The 17,328-nt window shown below is 40.9% G+C and overlaps 1 protein-coding gene across 3 annotated transcripts in view; it reads left to right on the top strand.

The window, feature by feature from the left end:
• Positions 1–17,118, top strand: part of smarca2 (SWI/SNF related BAF chromatin remodeling complex subunit ATPase 2) — a 61,387-nt gene extending 44,269 nt beyond the window's left edge. The window contains exons 30-35 of one of the 3 annotated variants that reach the window (XM_039649914.2): positions 1,354–1,459; positions 1,767–1,868; positions 2,506–2,629; positions 12,015–12,151; positions 15,340–15,353; positions 15,675–17,118. In XM_039649914.2, the coding sequence (XP_039505848.1) occupies positions 1,354–1,459; positions 1,767–1,868; positions 2,506–2,629; positions 12,015–12,151; positions 15,340–15,353; positions 15,675–15,726 (535 nt within the window). In that variant the 3' untranslated portion in view covers positions 15,727–17,118. Of the gene's footprint in view, positions 1–1,353; positions 1,460–1,766; positions 1,869–2,505; positions 2,668–9,940; positions 10,056–12,014; positions 12,152–15,339; positions 15,354–15,674 lie in introns of those variants that run through there. The other 2 variants (XM_039649915.2, XM_089130147.1) reach the window with 2 other exon arrangements.
• Positions 17,119–17,328: the final 210 nt, after the last annotated feature.

Here is a 17,328-nt window from a genome sequence, read left to right as displayed (position 1 = left end):
ATTTGCACTCTTGATGTTCTAGAGTGTCACCCCTTCATTGCTGTACACTTTTTTTCTGCACAGTTGCTGATCTGTAGCTTGTACCCCCAAAAGTTTCTCTGTATTTCCCATTAATTTTCTATGTCGGTCATTTTTGACCGGGAGGAAGCTACTGTAAGTGTGACTTTTTTTTTTACGACCCTTTAACAAATCAGAATCATCTCCTTGATTTTTTTGTGTGTTCATATAGGTAATACAACAAAAGTCACCAAGTTTCAGCCCCATCCGATGTAGCAAAAAAATTAAACATTTCAAAACGTAACAGTTTTCGGTCATTTTTGACCGAAGAAGCCCAGAGGGTTAAACAGAACTCAAAACAAGGTAGTCGCCGGAATATGTTAACCATGTAAGAATACACAATGAAGCAGCACAGGACAGCAAACACAAGGGGATAATAAAGGGAGAACAGATAACGACAGCAGGTGACACTGATCAATGAAGACAAGACGAGGATAACAAGGGGGCGGGGTAAGAGAACGAGACAACACAAAGACCATGTGTCTGCAAACAAAACATGGGTTTGTTATGATCCTGCCTCAAGACTAGAGAAAAAAATGACAAGAATCATGACACAGGATATATATTTTAATAATAAAAAATTATTGCACACCTTAATTTTAACTAGTCCTATTAGCGCATTCTGTTTCATTTCTCCAGATAGTTTTGCTACTCATTGAATGATTTTTTTTTTTTTTAATTACTGCATTTCATCATAATAATGTCATAGCTGGAAATTTGAGCCATTTGAAATTGTTGACATCTTGAGCCGCCAATTTAGAAATTTTAAACTAAGTTAAATGCTGAGTTCGTAATGAGCAGAATTCCTCCTTCAGCTTAGTTGAAAGCTGTTTGGTATTGTGCTGCAGTCTGAGCCATGAGACTAACACTAAACATGCATCTGCAGCAAAAACTATAAATTGAGGTCTGAATGAAGGTCGACACACCATAATTGCTCCAATTTGAGCCCTGATCTAATCACTGAATGTGTAATGAATCATCTGCACTGTGTCAAATATTTAGAGCAACTGTAACAGACAGATATGAGCTGAAGACAGGGTAAAAAAAAAATACCTTGTCGCCAGTATGTCTCAAGAAAGTATTACTCCTGGTGACCTTTATACCCTTTGCTGTTGTCCTAGATTTAGACTTGTGTTTTCTCCTGTTGGCCTCGGGTGAACTTGAGGGATAATAGTTAGTAAAGCACCAATATGATGATAATGAAAAGCAGTCCACCCAGATTAATTGCATAGTTTATCTCTCACCGTTCTGTCTGAGGAAGTGAGGATAATCCTCCATCTCTGTTTCTGATCACAGATCAGGCCGTCAGCTCAGCGAGGTCTTTGTGCAGTTGCCCTCCAGGAAAGAGCTCCCTGAATACTATGAACTGATAAGGAAGCCAGTGGACTTCAAGAAGATCAAGGTACGTGAGTTACAGGACATCTTTTTACTTTCAGTGTGGCCCTAAAGCCTACACACATCTGGAGATCACATATTATATGTTCTGCTGTGACTTATTATCGTTCGATCAGGACTGGCTCCCTCATTACCTCGGCTGGGCGATAACAGCCATAGAGAATTGGTTTTTGTTTTAAGATGAGATAAACTGATGTTTTCGTCCACATAATGATCCACCTCACTCTCCTTGCATGTTTTTTTTCCTCAGTTGTTAACGTTGCACCCTACAGGGGAAGGATGTTTTGGTGTTAGAAGTGTTCTTTGTTTTGCAGGAGCGTGTGCGCTGCCACAAGTACAGGAGTGTGGGCGATCTGGAGAAAGACGTCATGCTGCTTTGTCACAATGCTCAGACTTACAATCTAGAGGGCTCACAAGTGAGTGAATAAATAGATTGAACACCCTCCATGACTGTCTTAGTCATGAATTACCTAGTAGGACCACACCACCATTTTGCAGTGATTTTATGTTGCATGAGTTCTATAAAGTGCTTCATTCAAATATTATTATGTCATGAATAGCCACTGATCTGTTTGGAAATGGCTATTGTGTGCTATAAAATGGGGATTTTTGGTTTGTCTAAAGAAGATTATTTCTGCCAATTCCCTGATGTATTGAATTTATTTATGCCAATGTTTATAAGAAGCACTGTACTTTATATTTCAGATCAGTTATATCTATATCGGAGGATCTCCTTACACAGCATTTTCATGGTGGATTGTGTATGATTACTGGATTACTTACCAGATTTTGTCTGTGTGTTTAAAATCAATATTTAATCTCCTTTGAAATTAGCACATTCTGGAGATAGACGTCTTCAAAAATATAATCAAATCTCACAAACGGTTCTAAGCATCCCTTTTTATTTGAAGGGAATGTGTCAGATTATGCTTTTATTATTTTTACCTCACCTTGTTTCTACTTTGTTCGGGTTACAGATAATACAGTTAATCACAGCAAGGGTTGTGTTTGTTTTAAATTATTGCTTGTAAATTAGCCTTTGTTTTTTTGTAGATCTATGAGGACTCCATTGTTCTCCAGTCAGTATTCAAGAGTGCCAGACAAAAGATTGCCAGGGAGGAGAGTGACGATGACAGCAATGATGATGACGATGATGAGGAAGATTCAGAGGAAGAGTGTAAGATTTTTCATTAACAAAGGACCAATTCATTGATACTAAGGCCACCCTTAAAAATATTCTTGTTTGCCGTAACCCGACCGACCCTGTCAATTTAGGGCCGACCCAATTTTTTATTTTTTTTCCCTTTTGGTCCGACCGACTTGCCGGTTGTAACTTGCGTTCAGACCGACCGATTTTTTTTTTTACTCTTCAAACGACTAATTCAAATTCAATAAAATAATATTAATTATATTTTAGTTGGTAGGCTATTGTGGAAGTTTCTTATGTCTACATACAAACGTAGCCAGGCTACGTTCTTTCTTTTAAATAAAAACCCGTGGCGTCATTATGTTTACACTATTGGTTTACGCGTGTCACACTGGCTTGTACGTTCGCTTCGTTTCATTCAGTGTTCCCGCTTGGTAAACCCGGTATTAAACGGGCAACGGGGCTGAATATCAAACATTTCTATATATAATATTAAACAATTTGTCTGTGTGTAACGTATGGATGGAAAAAGGACCCAACAGCGAGGATGCGGTCAACTGATAGTCTTTAATGGATAGTAAGCAGACCAACAGTAATCATTAGAAGTTCAGGGGAATAATAGTAGAAAACAGTCACGGCCACACGGCACTAAATGAGAACAGAAATCCCCACTTCTGGTGAGCCCCGAATGCAGCCACGGACGGCGACTCGCTAGGCAGAGAAACCCCGAACCTCCCGTGAATGAGGTGAGGTCAGCAGTAGGTTGGTGGCGAGGCAGAGGACCACAGCTTCCAGTGCAGCACTGAAGTCAGAGAGCAAAACCACACAGTAATATATGCAGGTAGGAATACAGCTCACACCAGGACAGGACAGGACAGGACAAAGTAGAGTGAGATAATTCCGGCGTCAGTATTAAGCCACAACATAGAATAATCCGACAAGGATCTAGGGACAGAAAGCGCTAGAAGAAGGAGAAACAATCAGGGGAAGAATGGAAACAGCTGGTGCCGACCAGCACAGATAATAGGAAGAGTAGCATCAGCTGAAAGAGATGAGATCATGAGATCCTGAGGGCGTAATGCAAGAAAGAGAGAGAGAGAGTGAACAAACGGCCACAAGAGGGAGACAGAGAAAGAGAGAAGAACCAGGATCATGACAGTACCCCTCCCTCAACGAGCGCCTCCTGGCGCTCCCAGGTCTGAAGACCGATGAGACCGGAGGAAATCCTCGATGAGCGAGGGGTCCAAGACGTCTCGGGAGGGAACCCAACTTCTCTCCTCAGGACCATACCCCTCCCAGTCGACTAAATATTGGTACCCACGACCCCGTCGGCGTCTGTCCAAAATTCGCCTGACTGTGTAGACAGGGACGCCCTCAACACGAACGGGGGGGCAAGAAGGACGGGAGGGAGGGCGAATGACCGGCTTAATACATGAGACATGAAAAACAGGGTGGACTCGACGGAGATCGGACGAAAGACGAAGACGGACAGTGACAGGATTGATGATCTTGATAATGCGGAAAGGACCAATGAAACGGGGTGCCAATTTACGAGACTCGGATTGGAGAGGCAAATTTGCCGTGGAGAGCCACACTCTCTGACCACGAATGTAACGAGGGCTCCTTACCCGACGCTTATTGGCCGCTGTTCTCATGCGTCTCCTTGTACGACAAAGTGCTGATTTAACTCTCCTCCAGGTGCGTCTACAGCGAGCAATAAAACCCTGAACGGACGGACACCTAGACTCCGCCTCCTGTGAGGAGAACAGAGGAGGCTGGTAGCCAAGGCAACCGTGGAAAGGCGAAAGGCCCGTGGCGGAAGACGGATGCGAGTTATAAGCGTACTCAGCCCAAGGGAGCTGTTCAGACCACGATGCGGGATTGCGAGAAGCCAGACTACGGAGAATGCGAGCAATGCTTTGATTCGCCCGTTCGGCCTGCCCATTAGTCTGGGGGTGATAGCCCGACGAAAGGCTGGCGGTGGCCCCTATAAGGCGGCAAAATTCCTTCCAGAACAATGAGGCGAACTGCGGACCTCTATCAGATACTACATCGGAGGGTAACCCATGCAGCTTAAAGACATGGTTTACCATGATCTGAGCAGTCTCCTTAGCAGAGGGAAGTTTAGGGAGCGGAATAAAGTGCGCCGACTTAGAAAAACGATCGACTACAGTCAGGATGACCGTACTCCCTGCTGAGGGGGGAAGTCCGGTGATAAAATCAAGCGCTATATGCGACCACGGACGAGCAGGCACAGGCAAGGGTCGAAGGAGACCGGCTGGGGGAGAATGACCCGACTTGGTCTGCGCGCATACGACACAAGAGGCAACAAAACGACGCGTGTCATGTTCTAACGTGGGCCACCAAAAACGCTGACGGATAGAGGCGAGCGAACCCCGAACTCCCGGATGAGCGGCTAATCTGGAAGAATGTCCCCATCTAAGGACCGCTTGACGCGCTGACACGGGAACAAAAAGAAGATCCCTAGGACACTCAGGAGGGGCAGTGACTCGAGAGAGAGCCCTTCTGACCAGTCTCTCGATTCCCCAAACAATAGCCCCCACGAAGTGCCCTGGGGGAATCACCGCGTCATTATTGACTGGCGCAGAAGACGAATCAAAAAGACGGGAGAGAGCATCGGGCTTAACGTTCTTAGAACCTGGGCGGTAGGATATCGAGAAATCAAAGCGAGTAAAAAACAGAGCCCAGCGAGCCTGGCGTGCGTTCAAACGCTTAGCAGAACGGATGTATTCCAGGTTACGGTGGTCAGTCCACACTAGAAACGGAACAGTGGACCCCTCTAACCATTGTCGCCACTCCCCTAAAGCTAGGCGAATGGCGAGTAACTCCCGATTACCGACATCGTAGTTACGTTCAGCAGGTGAAAGGCGGTGAGAGAAAAAAGCACAGGGATGTACTTTACCGTCAGCGGCGGATCGTTGGGAGAGCACAGCCCCGACCCCCACCTCTGAAGCATCCACCTCCACTATAAATTGTCTCGAGACATCGGGAGTGAGTAGGATCGGAGCCGTAGTAAAAAGGGTCTTTAGCCGATCAAATGCCGTTTGTGCGGCATCTGACCACCTAAAGCTGGACTTGACGGACGTCAGAGCCGTAAGGGGCGCGGCTACCTGGCTGAAATTTCGGATGAAACGACGATAAAAATTCGCAAATCCGAGAAATCGCTGTAACGCGACGCGGGAGTCGGGTATGGGCCAATCGGTAACCGCCGACACCTTGCCTGGATCCATACTGACCCCCTCTGCGGAGACAATAGAGCCTAAAAACGAAATCGAAGACACGTGAAAGGTGCACTTCTCAGCCTTGACAAATAAACGATTCTCTAGAAGCCGTTGGAGGACTCGGCGGACGTGCTGAATATGGACCTGAAGGGACGGAGAGAAAATCAGAATGTCGTCCAAGTAGACAAAGACAAAAATATTGAGCATATCGCGGAGGACGTCATTAATGAGAGCCTGAAAAACTGCGGGAGCGTTGACCAAACCGAAAGGAAGAACCCTATATTCAATGTGCCCCAGGGGTGTGTTAAACGCAGTCTTCCACTCGTCTCCCTCCCTTATTCGAACTAAATGATAAGCGTTACGGAGATCGAGCTTAGAGAAAAACCTTGCTCCCTGTAAGATGTCAAAAGCTGAAGACATCAGTGGCAAGGGGTAACGATTCTTGACAGTGATCTCGTTCAGCCCTCGATAATCTATACAAGGGCGCAAAGAGCCATCCTTCTTCTTGACAAAGAAGAAGCCGGCACCTGCAGGAGACGACGATGGAACGATCAGACCAGCATTTAGAGATTCTGACAGGTAATTCTCGAGCGCCTTACGTTCTGGAGCTGACAACGAGTATAGTCTTCCCCGAGGAGGAGAGGTCCCCGGGAGAAGATCTATGCTACAGTCGTACTGGCGATGAGGGGGGAGAGAAGTGGCCCGAGCACGGCTGAAAACCTCCCGCAGATCGTGATACTCCTCCGGTACTCCTGTCAAATCACCCGGCTCTTCCTGGAAAACAGAAACAGATGACACGGGGGGAACAGCAGAAGTCAAACACTTAACATGACACGACAGTTTCCAGGATAAAATACAGCCGTTAGACCAGTCAACATGGGGATTATGTTGAACGAGCCAAGGGTGGCCCAAAACTACCGGTGTAAAGGGAGAATGAAAAACTAAAAAAGAAATAGTCTCATTATGGTTCCCTGAGACGGAGAGAGTAAGGGGAACAGTCTCTCTCCGCACCCTAGGTAGGGAACTGCCATCTAGGGCGAACAGGGGGGTGGAGCTCTTTAAGTCAATGAGGGGAATACCTTGTTCACGAGCCCACGTCTCGTCGACGAAATTTCCCTCAGCACCGGAGTCGACCAGAGCGGTCCCGGACACTGAGGTTGTAGACCATCGAAGGAGGACAGGCATAGTGGTGCAGGACTTGGACGGAGGGATCCTAGAAACAGCGCTCGCCAGTAACCCTCCGCCTACTGACGAGCTCTGGCTTTTACTGGACAGTCTGAGACAAAGTGTCCAGCGGCAGCACAGTACATGCACAGACGATTCATGATACGTCGCTCACGTTCCTTGCGGGAGATACGAAGACCTCCGAGTTGCATCGGCTCAGGATTCGGAGTGGCAGGCTGAAAAGGAGTACCCTCAGGCGGAGCGAAGAGGGCGGCTTCCATTCCGCGGGCTCGACGGCGTGAGTCAAAGCGTCTCTCCACGCGAATCGCCAGATCGATGAGAGCGTCAAGTTGGGTGGGTGCTTCGCGTGCCAGAATCTCGTCCTTGAGCTCCGGGTTAAGAGCCTCCAGAAAACGGGCCACCAAAGCCGTATTGTTCCACCCACAGGTCGTCGAGAGCGTGCGGAACTGGATGGAGAAGTCAGTCACCGAACGCCTCCCCTGACGGAGTACAGAGAGCAAGCGCGAAGCCTCCTCACCATAGGCTGAGCGATCAAAAACTCTTATCATCTCCTCCTTGAAAAGAGAGAAGTCAAACACACAGTTGGTCTCGGCCTCCCAGTTCGCCGCGCCCCACTCCCGTGCCCGGCCAGTGAGGAGTGAGATGACAAAAGCGACCTTAGACCGGTCAGTAGAATACGTAGAGGGCTGGAGAGAAAAGACCACCTCGCACTGTGTCAGAAAGGAGCGGCATTGCGTGGGCTCACCCGAGTAAACGGGCGGGTTATTTATCCGGGGTTCGGACACTCCGCGGGTCTCAGGAAAAGAAGGTGATTCTGAGCGTAACTGGTGAACCCGCTGAGAGAGACCCGTCATCTGAGCAGCCAGTGACTCTACAGCCTGTCTTGCCGACGAGATGTCCTCATCATGTCGGCCCAGTAAAACACCCTGCATCTCGACAGCCGCATGAAGGGGACTGCCACTCGCTGAGTCCATCGTGGTCGGATTATTCTGTAACGTATGGATGGAAAAAGGACCCAACAGCGAGGATGCGGTCAACTGATAGTCTTTAATGGATAGTAAGCAGACCAACAGTAATCATTAGAAGTTCAGGGGAATAATAGTAGAAAACAGTCACGGCCACACGGCACTAAATGAGAACAGAAATCCCCACTTCTGGTGAGCCCCGAATGCAGCCACGGACGGCGACTCGCTAGGCAGAGAAACCCCGAACCTCCCGTGAATGAGGTGAGGTCAGCAGTAGGTTGGTGGCGAGGCAGAGGACCACAGCTTCCAGTGCAGCACTGAAGTCAGAGAGCAAAACCACACAGTAATATATGCAGGTAGGAATACAGCTCACACCAGGACAGGACAGGACAGGACAAAGTAGAGTGAGATAATTCCGGCGTCAGTATTAAGCCACAACATAGAATAATCCGACAAGGATCTAGGGACAGAAAGCGCTAGAAGAAGGAGAAACAATCAGGGGAAGAATGGAAACAGCTGGTGCCGACCAGCACAGATAATAGGAAGAGTAGCATCAGCTGAAAGAGATGAGATCATGAGATCCTGAGGGCGTAATGCAAGAAAGAGAGAGAGAGAGAGAGTGAACAAACGGCCACAAGAGGGAGACAGAGAAAGAGAGAAGAACCAGGATCATGACACTGTGGTGCAATTTTGCTATTCGCAGTCCAGAAGAGAGAGAGCGATCTCTCACCCGGAGCCACAGCGCGGACAACACGACAGCCCTGCTTAATGAGTGACAATGAGGACAGAACGTGTTACACTTAGATCTGGGATATTATACTAATTGTATTTTAGATTTCCGCTTTCAAAGATTATAAAAAGAAAGATAGCCTATTTGAGATGAAACAATTACAGACGCGTCTAGCGTAACTTCCTTCCCTTCACAGCGTTGCGCTGTCAGTTCTTCCTAAAGCCCAAACGTACCGTCAGAATCAGCACGACCGGTAATTGTTGTAAAATGCAGTCTGTACTGTTGCTAAACTGCGGACGCGTTCAATCATTAAAAGAGCTATTAAAAGCACTAAAGTCTGCGCAAGAGACGCGGTTCACAAGGCTGCACTGCAACGAGACAAGAAAAGTAGGCTATAGCCTCATTTTGGGCTTCATGTGCGCAGCTAAACAATCAAATATACATAAAATATAAAATGACCTGCTCTGAGATTCATTTAAACAGTTTATGTCTTAAATGGACGTAAATAGTTGGGAGTAAATGATGGTGCGTCAGTCATCTATTCTATTTGATCCGCTCTCGGTCTTAAAGGGGCAGTAGTCTAATAAACATGTGACGATTGAGCCAGTAATGCGAATCAAACAACAAAAGGCAGAGAAAAATCACTCGCAGCTCTTGAATGAATAACTTAAACTTTAATAAGCGTTAATCTAACTATGATAAGCCATGCAGTGTCATTTTACATTTGATTACTAAATTAAATTTATTTTCAGACAGAGCGACACACTTAACTGAAAAGTAGATAATTTAAGACCTTCCTGAAATTAAAGCACTGTGTATATAGGCTAATGTATTGTACCATGTATTTGTACTTGTTTTTGCTTATATCTCATGTATATATATATATATATATATATATATATATATAGGTTATATATATATATATATATATAAGCCTGCACACTGTTGCATAACAAACAGATATTTTATTCATTTTGTGATTGGCCTAAAACGTAACCGGTTGTAGGTTGCATTGACACCTAGCAGTGGATGCACAGTTTGAAGACCCAGTCAGTGACATCACAATATGCAATTTTTTAAAAATTCATGATCACCATGACCAAAATTGTACTTTTTTTTTTCACTGAATCTTGAAAAAAAAAAAATATTGACCTACCTACCGACCCTTTAAAAATTTTTTTTTGCTGTTACTGCAAACCAAAATATTTTTAAGGATGGCCTAATGAATGTTCTTGCTTGAGAAATGCAGTTCTTTCCTTTGTTGAATCAAGTTGTTTGGGTGGCACGTTTCAAAGGCCTATACCTTTTTTTTTTTTTTTTTTTAAATAGCCATAAAGTTGCTTTTCATTATATCCGGAGTCATTTATTTCCAGTGGAGATTAGTACGGGAGCTTTGTGTGCGTAACATATATGCACATGCATAATTTTCTGATTTAATTTTAGCTTCGGGTGAGTTGAAATATTTAAACTTTGCAGTTAAATTGGGTTGGATGTGATGTATTTTAATCTTTAATATGCAAGTAAGCTTAAAACCAATACTTGCTTTTAAAAGTGTAGCGTGAGGTGAGAATTGTCATCATCTTTGCACTAAAACATTCATCTTTAAACACTATTTGTGTAAAATGAGGTGTTATATTTGTAGAATTACATTATTTATGTTCATTTGCCATAGAAAACCTACTATGCTTTTCTTTTAGGCGTATTGGCATTTGTTGTTGTTTTTTAGGATATATTATATATTCAATATTCATTCATTTTAACATGATGAATAAGTGGAAGATAACGACAAAGAAATGCGGTAACCGTACACAATTTTCAAAAGTAGTGGAAATGTGACTTAAGGCTTTAGATACATCACAGCATGAACATGATTTTCTACTTTCTAGTCAACTGCATTGACATTCTCAATCGAGAGCATCTGATTGGACAAAAGTTTGTGCAATGCAGGATGAGTCATGTCATTTTCAACGAGTACACTGACATATTGATGTCATTAAACATGAACTAAAAGCCAGAAACACTAAGGATTTCATGAGGTCTTGTTTGTTTAACGTTAATTTTACAATTGATCAAGCAAAAAGGTTAACTACAAAGTACTGATTTAGGAAGGTGGCATTTGAGATGGACTTTTAATAGATGTGTATGTCATTTGAAACAAAATGTATTCTCATTGTATGTGTTATCCTGTTAAAATGACAAAAAATTCTATAAGCTAATTTGTATTTATATCTCTGTTAGAGCTATATTTATTTAAAATCTCGGTAACACTTTATAATAACTACACGCTAATAATCATTAGTTAAGCATGAGTAAACCATTAATTCATCATTCATAAAGCATTAATAGACATTAATAAGCAGTTCATAAATACAGCTATAAATGCTTTCTTCTTGATTTAAAAGCATATCTATAATTTGTTTAATAATTGTATTTTCATCCTTTATTAATGATCAATTTATCATTTCTAAATGAAGAATTGCATTTTTTATAAACCAGTTATTTAAGAGTTGTCCGTGGTTCATACGATTACTTAGAGCGAGTAAGTAAATGATTAATAAACTATTTAAATGTACATTCATACATCTTATTAGTCAGACATATAGTGATGGTTACTTAATGTGTTAATAAATGCTTTATTAACATGTATTAATGCTGTAATTAAGGATTAATTTGGGTAGTTATAAAGCATTTAGTAGTGGTCAGTTAACTATTTTTGTGACCTAATCTAAAGTGCGGACTAGTCATGCCTTGTAAAGCATTTTTAAAGGCTGTTAAATATTTCTATGTTCTGTATCACTGTGTTGTGTTTGTTACATTTTACTGTTTAGAAGATTGACGAGTCTTTAAATCGTTTTTATAAATGCTTTACAAAGCATGAATAGTCCTCACTTTAGATTAGCTCACAAAAATAGTTAATTGACCACTAATAAATGCTTTATAACTACCTGTATTTACTACATTTACTTACACTTTCCAAGTGGTCTTATAAATGACTGACAACTCTTAAACAACTGGTTTGCAAATAATGTTATACTTCATTTAGAAATTATTAATTGATCATTAACAAAGTATGAAAATACAATCATTAAACGCATTATAGATATGCTTATAAATCAAGAAAAAAGCATGTATATCTAAATTTATAAACTGCATATTAATGTCTATTAATGTTTTATAAATGATGTATTAACTGTTTACTCATGCTTAACTAATGATTAATAGCGTGCAGTTATTTTAAAGTGTTACCAAAATCTCTTTTATTACAATTATTATTATTATTTTTTTAATCCAAGCTAAGTCAGTGAAGGTGAAAATTAAGCTGAGTAAACGGGACGAGAGATGTCAGGACAAAGGCAAGAAGAGACCGAGTCGTGGAAAGGCTAAGCCTGTGGTCAGTGACGATGATAGCGAGGAAGAACAAGAGGAAAATGTAAGTCTGCCATTCTTCTCATCAATTAGGCCTGTCATTTCTACAATCTGTTTAGCCAGTTGACATTTAGTTTAATTAAACATCTTGTAATTAAAACCCACAGGTGTATACTCCCCCCCCCCCTTGATTGTGTCTCTGAAAACTATTCAAAGAGATTTATAGATGCTTAGCCACATGTCCTTGTCTTTCAACATCTAAGAGGTATTTGAGGTGTTATGCAGTTCTCTCAGTTATTAAAAAAAGGATATATTGTGTCCTTAATATGGAGCGAAATATGTGCCAAAATTAAACGAACAAATCCAGCATTTTGCAAACAAACTCAATCTGCTTTGCAAAGGAAAATTCGACACACAAACAAACAGAAAGCAATTTGCAAAAACAAAGGTCAATTTGAGTGAAAATGCAGTGGAGTAACCAATATTGTGTTTTATATATATAAATGAATGATCCTTGATAATATTTCACAAATACAAACAATCTTACAAATTGCATGTAACCTTTGAACAAATACCAAATCTAGTGCATACAAATGCGTAACTGTCTGTTATGATTGTGAGATCTCTCAGCTGGATTTTCTGACAAATGCAGACCTTCCAATCCATACGTATACTGTATTTTGTGTTGTGGATAAGCATTATGACCTCAAAGTACACTGGTACGGTTTGTCACTTTAAACTACGCAAAAACCTGGTGACGCCTCTGTGCATGCGTGGCCCTCAAAGCAACAGCAAAATAAGCGGAATTCAACCATAGCGCTGGGTTCATTCCCAAAATAGCAAGCGGGATGATTGACAGATGCTTATGGCCTATCATTAAAAAGAGACTGAAAATGGACAGCAATAAAGAATCCCGCTCAATCCCGTTTCCACTCCCGCAGCGCGACGTCGGACGGAGTTCATAAGCGAGGATAGTAGTCCTAGTACTTCTGACTCCTGAAGGTAAACGGGCTGGTCTGGATGTGGAAAGTTGAAATATTATTTTTAGTTAACTTAATCTGGATTCGATGATCACACATGAGTGTTCGCAATTGCACGGGTTATCTCAAAATACTCCGTCATTCATGGTCACTCATATAAGGTGAAAACATCATTCAGGCATGCAAAGTATAAAATGCTTATGTAATACCGAACAATAAATCATTATGGCTTAGTGATTGTGAAAGTTCTGTGATTTGTGGATTATTGAAGCACGAGTCTGTAGAAACAGGTGTTTATTTATTTATTCATTCTCAGTGTTGAGAAACGTGTTGTCTGCATGTGTTACGTCATTGTGTTGAAAATAACTAAATTACCTAATTATGTTACATAATTATTTTGTATGAACTAGTGCGTTAGTTACTTATGGAATAAAAAGTACCATTGTACCAGAACTGCACAAGCTCGAGCACCGCGCACACACAGAGAAGATACTTGTAAAACCAAAATTGACGGGATAATTTTTTAATTTTTTTTTTTCTGTCAAAATGTCATCATTTTTGTTTTATCCATTCATGTTTTTAAAATGTGTTAAATGGTGGACTATTTTTTTTTTTTAACAACTGTTTATTGAGTTTTTCTTTTCTTTTTTAAGTCAAGAGACACAAGAATACAAAACAAAAAGGATGGACGTTTAACTATTAACACAGCCCCATGTCGGATTTGTGTAAACTTTTTAGGATAAGTGATTCGTTTTGCTATTATTGGTCCCTGTGACAGGACTCATGTCTATTCATTGTCAACGGTTTTCTATATGTATTGGCTAATGTTTATTCAGCTAATGCGTGTTCTGTTTAAAATGTACAATGTTCAAATGCAAAGACAGTACGTCACAAATTAAAGCCCTTTTTTTGTGGGATTTAGTAACAAATTTGGTTATTGCCATGGAATAATAAAATAAGTAGCTTTAATTTAAATGTAAACATCTATTTGTTGTTGTTTTCTATGGGTTTCTTAATTTTAGACTAGTTGACCAGCACATATTATATGCAATGCAAGTTAAATTTTAAAACTTTAGAAGTCAAAAGTAGAATTATGGAGATAGGCTCAAAAAAGAATTGTCTAGAATAAATAGCCCGCCCCCAGCATTTTCTCACAAATGCGTCCAGGCGGATTTTCTCACAAATATATTTATTTGTGAGAACTTCCTCTTCCAAAACAGTAGATGGCGCTAAAATTGGGGATTCATTTAGCGCTATTCTCCCTGGAGAAGCACTGATTTGAAACATATTTTTTAAGTCTATGTTTGAAACGCACTTGCTTTTGCCTACAGCTGAGGAAAAAGTTTCTGTCTCACTTTATTTATTATAAACACCTTGAGGTTTTCCTTTGCTAAATGTTTATTACATATCTAGACAGAAATCCACATTAGCACTTAGTAACACTTCTCTCCAGTGCCAAGGGCATTCATGAGTTACTGTCTCCCCCCCATTCAAACCTCCCTTCCTTCCCTCCCCGCTGAACGCAAACCATTACAAATGCGTGAAATGCATGTATAGTGGTTGAGCGCGGTAAAGTTAGGTTCGGTATTCACAATCACCGGACATTCATTTTCCATTTACACTGTTCTATGATCGGCAGTCTTACAAATATATCAATAGCAGGGTTAGTTTTAACAGTTTTAACGATTTTTAATTGAAAATAGGCCAATACAATTTACGTAACATTCATGTGTGAAGTTTACTCTCTCTAGGAATCTAAGCGAAATGACTAAATTGGTGACTATGTTTGCACTGAACGAGTTTGTCGTTCTCATATCTTGTCTCATATTTGTGTAAAATCACAGATCTAAAGAATCAAAAGAATCTCTGTCGTCATTATGTTAAGCCCGCCCGCCGACTCTATACACGATATGATTGGAATGACCAGAGTTTGAAAACGTCTATGGAGAGTTGCTAGACCACTGGCTGCAAAATAATTTTTGCTGCCGCTAGGGTGCGTCTAGATTTTTAGGCTACCTGGATGCATTTGTGAATTATTATCAAGAATCATTTATTTATATTTGTAAAACACAATATTGGTTACTCCACTGCATTTTCGCACAAATTGACCTTTGTTTTACAAATTGCTTTTTGTTTGCGAGTCGAGTTTTCCTTTGCAAAGCAGATCGAGTTTGTTTGCAAAATTCTGGATTTGTTTGTTTAATTTTGGCACATAATTCGCTCCATACCTTAAACCTCACATTTATTCCTCTTTTTATCCCATCTGCTGCAGTTCAATAGGAAAATGTAAGTCTTTCTGTTTCTCTTGCTTTCGAATCCTCCATGCGCTTTTTTCCATTGATGTGATCGCTTCATGTCTGAATGTCAGTAAATCGCTTAGTCTCCTCGCTCTGTGACCATGGCCCATGAATCAGTGTGAGATTGTCTCATTATCCAGAAATAAGAGAGCACATTCAGTCTACTCGAGCTTAGTCCACGAGTAATGAGCCTCTGCAGACCAGCGTTCAGTCAGGTGTGGCGCAGGGGTGGACGCGGGTCACCAGAGCTCTAGCGTGGACCGATCTGTGTGTCTGCATGTGCGTGTAATGTCATTGTGTTTGTTTTCAGGAGCAGTCAGAGGGGAGCCAAAGCGACGATGAGTGAGGAGGAGATGAGCTGATCATCAGCATTCCTTTCGCACGTTTATTTGCTTCTTTTATTGTCTTTCCTCACCCTGCTAAATTATACGATTCGGCTTCCAATAAGATTCATTGTTTCTTTTCTCTTTTTGTATTATTTTATTGTATCTTTAAACACTTTGTCTTGCGCTATTATCCCACTGTTGAATAATTTACAGTTTTTTGCACCTTAGTTATTTCCCTATATGTAGTGAGGTATTTTAGAGATAATTTAAGTATGCTTGTATATAATTTACATTTATGCAATGTTTTAAAATATATGTTTGATAAAAGAAAAATCTGAATTGCATCAAAGAACGTCATTTATAAGCTATTCAAACCCTTTTTTCCCCTTGGTTAAACCAGTTGTTTCAAATTTATGAAGCATATCAAAAAGTATTCAAGTGTTACTTAAAGTGAAGTCATCACAGCATTTCATATAATCTAGATTAGATCATATATTATAGTGACTTCTATCTTGTATTGCATGCAGCACAAAAGCCAGCAGAGATTACAGATGTGTTTGAGATGGGAGGACTAGTCAGCCCTGTACTGTTTCAGTGGTTTGTGATATACGAATTTGACCAGCTTTGGATCATATAGATAGATGTGGCGATTTCTCTTTTTCTGTGTTTTATACTCTGCAGTCGGACATGCACATTTCACCTTCACCTTCCTTTAATTTACAGTGGATTTAAGAGTGTCTCACAATATTTCAAAGCTCATGTAGATAAGACAATCAGTATTTTAAAGAATATTGTTTAAATATAAACCAGGTCAGATTGGCTACCCTTTCCTCCTATGGATTATTATTATTATTATTTTCATTTACAAAAAAAAAAAAGAAAGTTTTTTTTTTTTTAATGAATGGGTCGTTTTTTAAAACAATGAATTGCTCTTATACTGTATTAGTTTAAATATGCATTTCATCTTGTTTTTTTAATGAATGTTGTTGCTTTAAAATGTACTCACTAATGCACTTGCATTTTTGTCAATGAGAACTCTTTTTGATCTGTTCTCATGTGTGCCATTGGTCATTTCTGACATCTCTTTTGTAAGTGCTTGAGCTTGGTAACTCTTCAAAAGTGTCATAATCTTTGCTCTCCTTGCACAGTGTCTTTGTGGTTGTAGCTCATAGCCCAGAGTAAACATCACCAATGATAACCCTTGTCTCGTTGATATCTGGTGTAATGTCATGCTGATTGTCTTCATGAAATAATTGTGACTTGGTATTTTTAAGTTTGCAATGCTCCTAATAGACATGTGAAATCAATCCTTGTGTTTTTGCTACCAGTCATGAATGATGTGCTTGGAACATTTGAAATATCCCAAATGTTATGTTTTAGATGTACGGCATCATCTGCTTTATTAAAATGAGAGCTTAATAACCTTAATAGTCATTTGAGATAATTACTTGTCACTTGCTGCATTTGCTGTTTACCTAAAGTCACTAAGCTACAGTGATTGCAGGGCCAGTTCCCGAGCAAAACACTGATATTAATTGCCTTGCTCAGGGTTAAAATAATAATGAGATAGGATTCTAGGATTTCCATAATTACCCACACATGCAAGCAAACCTGTACTGTCTAGGTCTGACATTTTCA

The sequence above is a fragment of the Pimephales promelas genome, chromosome 4 (assembly GCF_988280905.1).
Source record: "Pimephales promelas chromosome 4, fPimPro1.hap1.1, whole genome shotgun sequence".
Lineage (NCBI taxonomy): Eukaryota > Metazoa > Chordata > Actinopteri > Cypriniformes > Leuciscidae > Pimephales > Pimephales promelas.
This window is presented reverse-complemented; position numbering and strand designations above follow the sequence as displayed.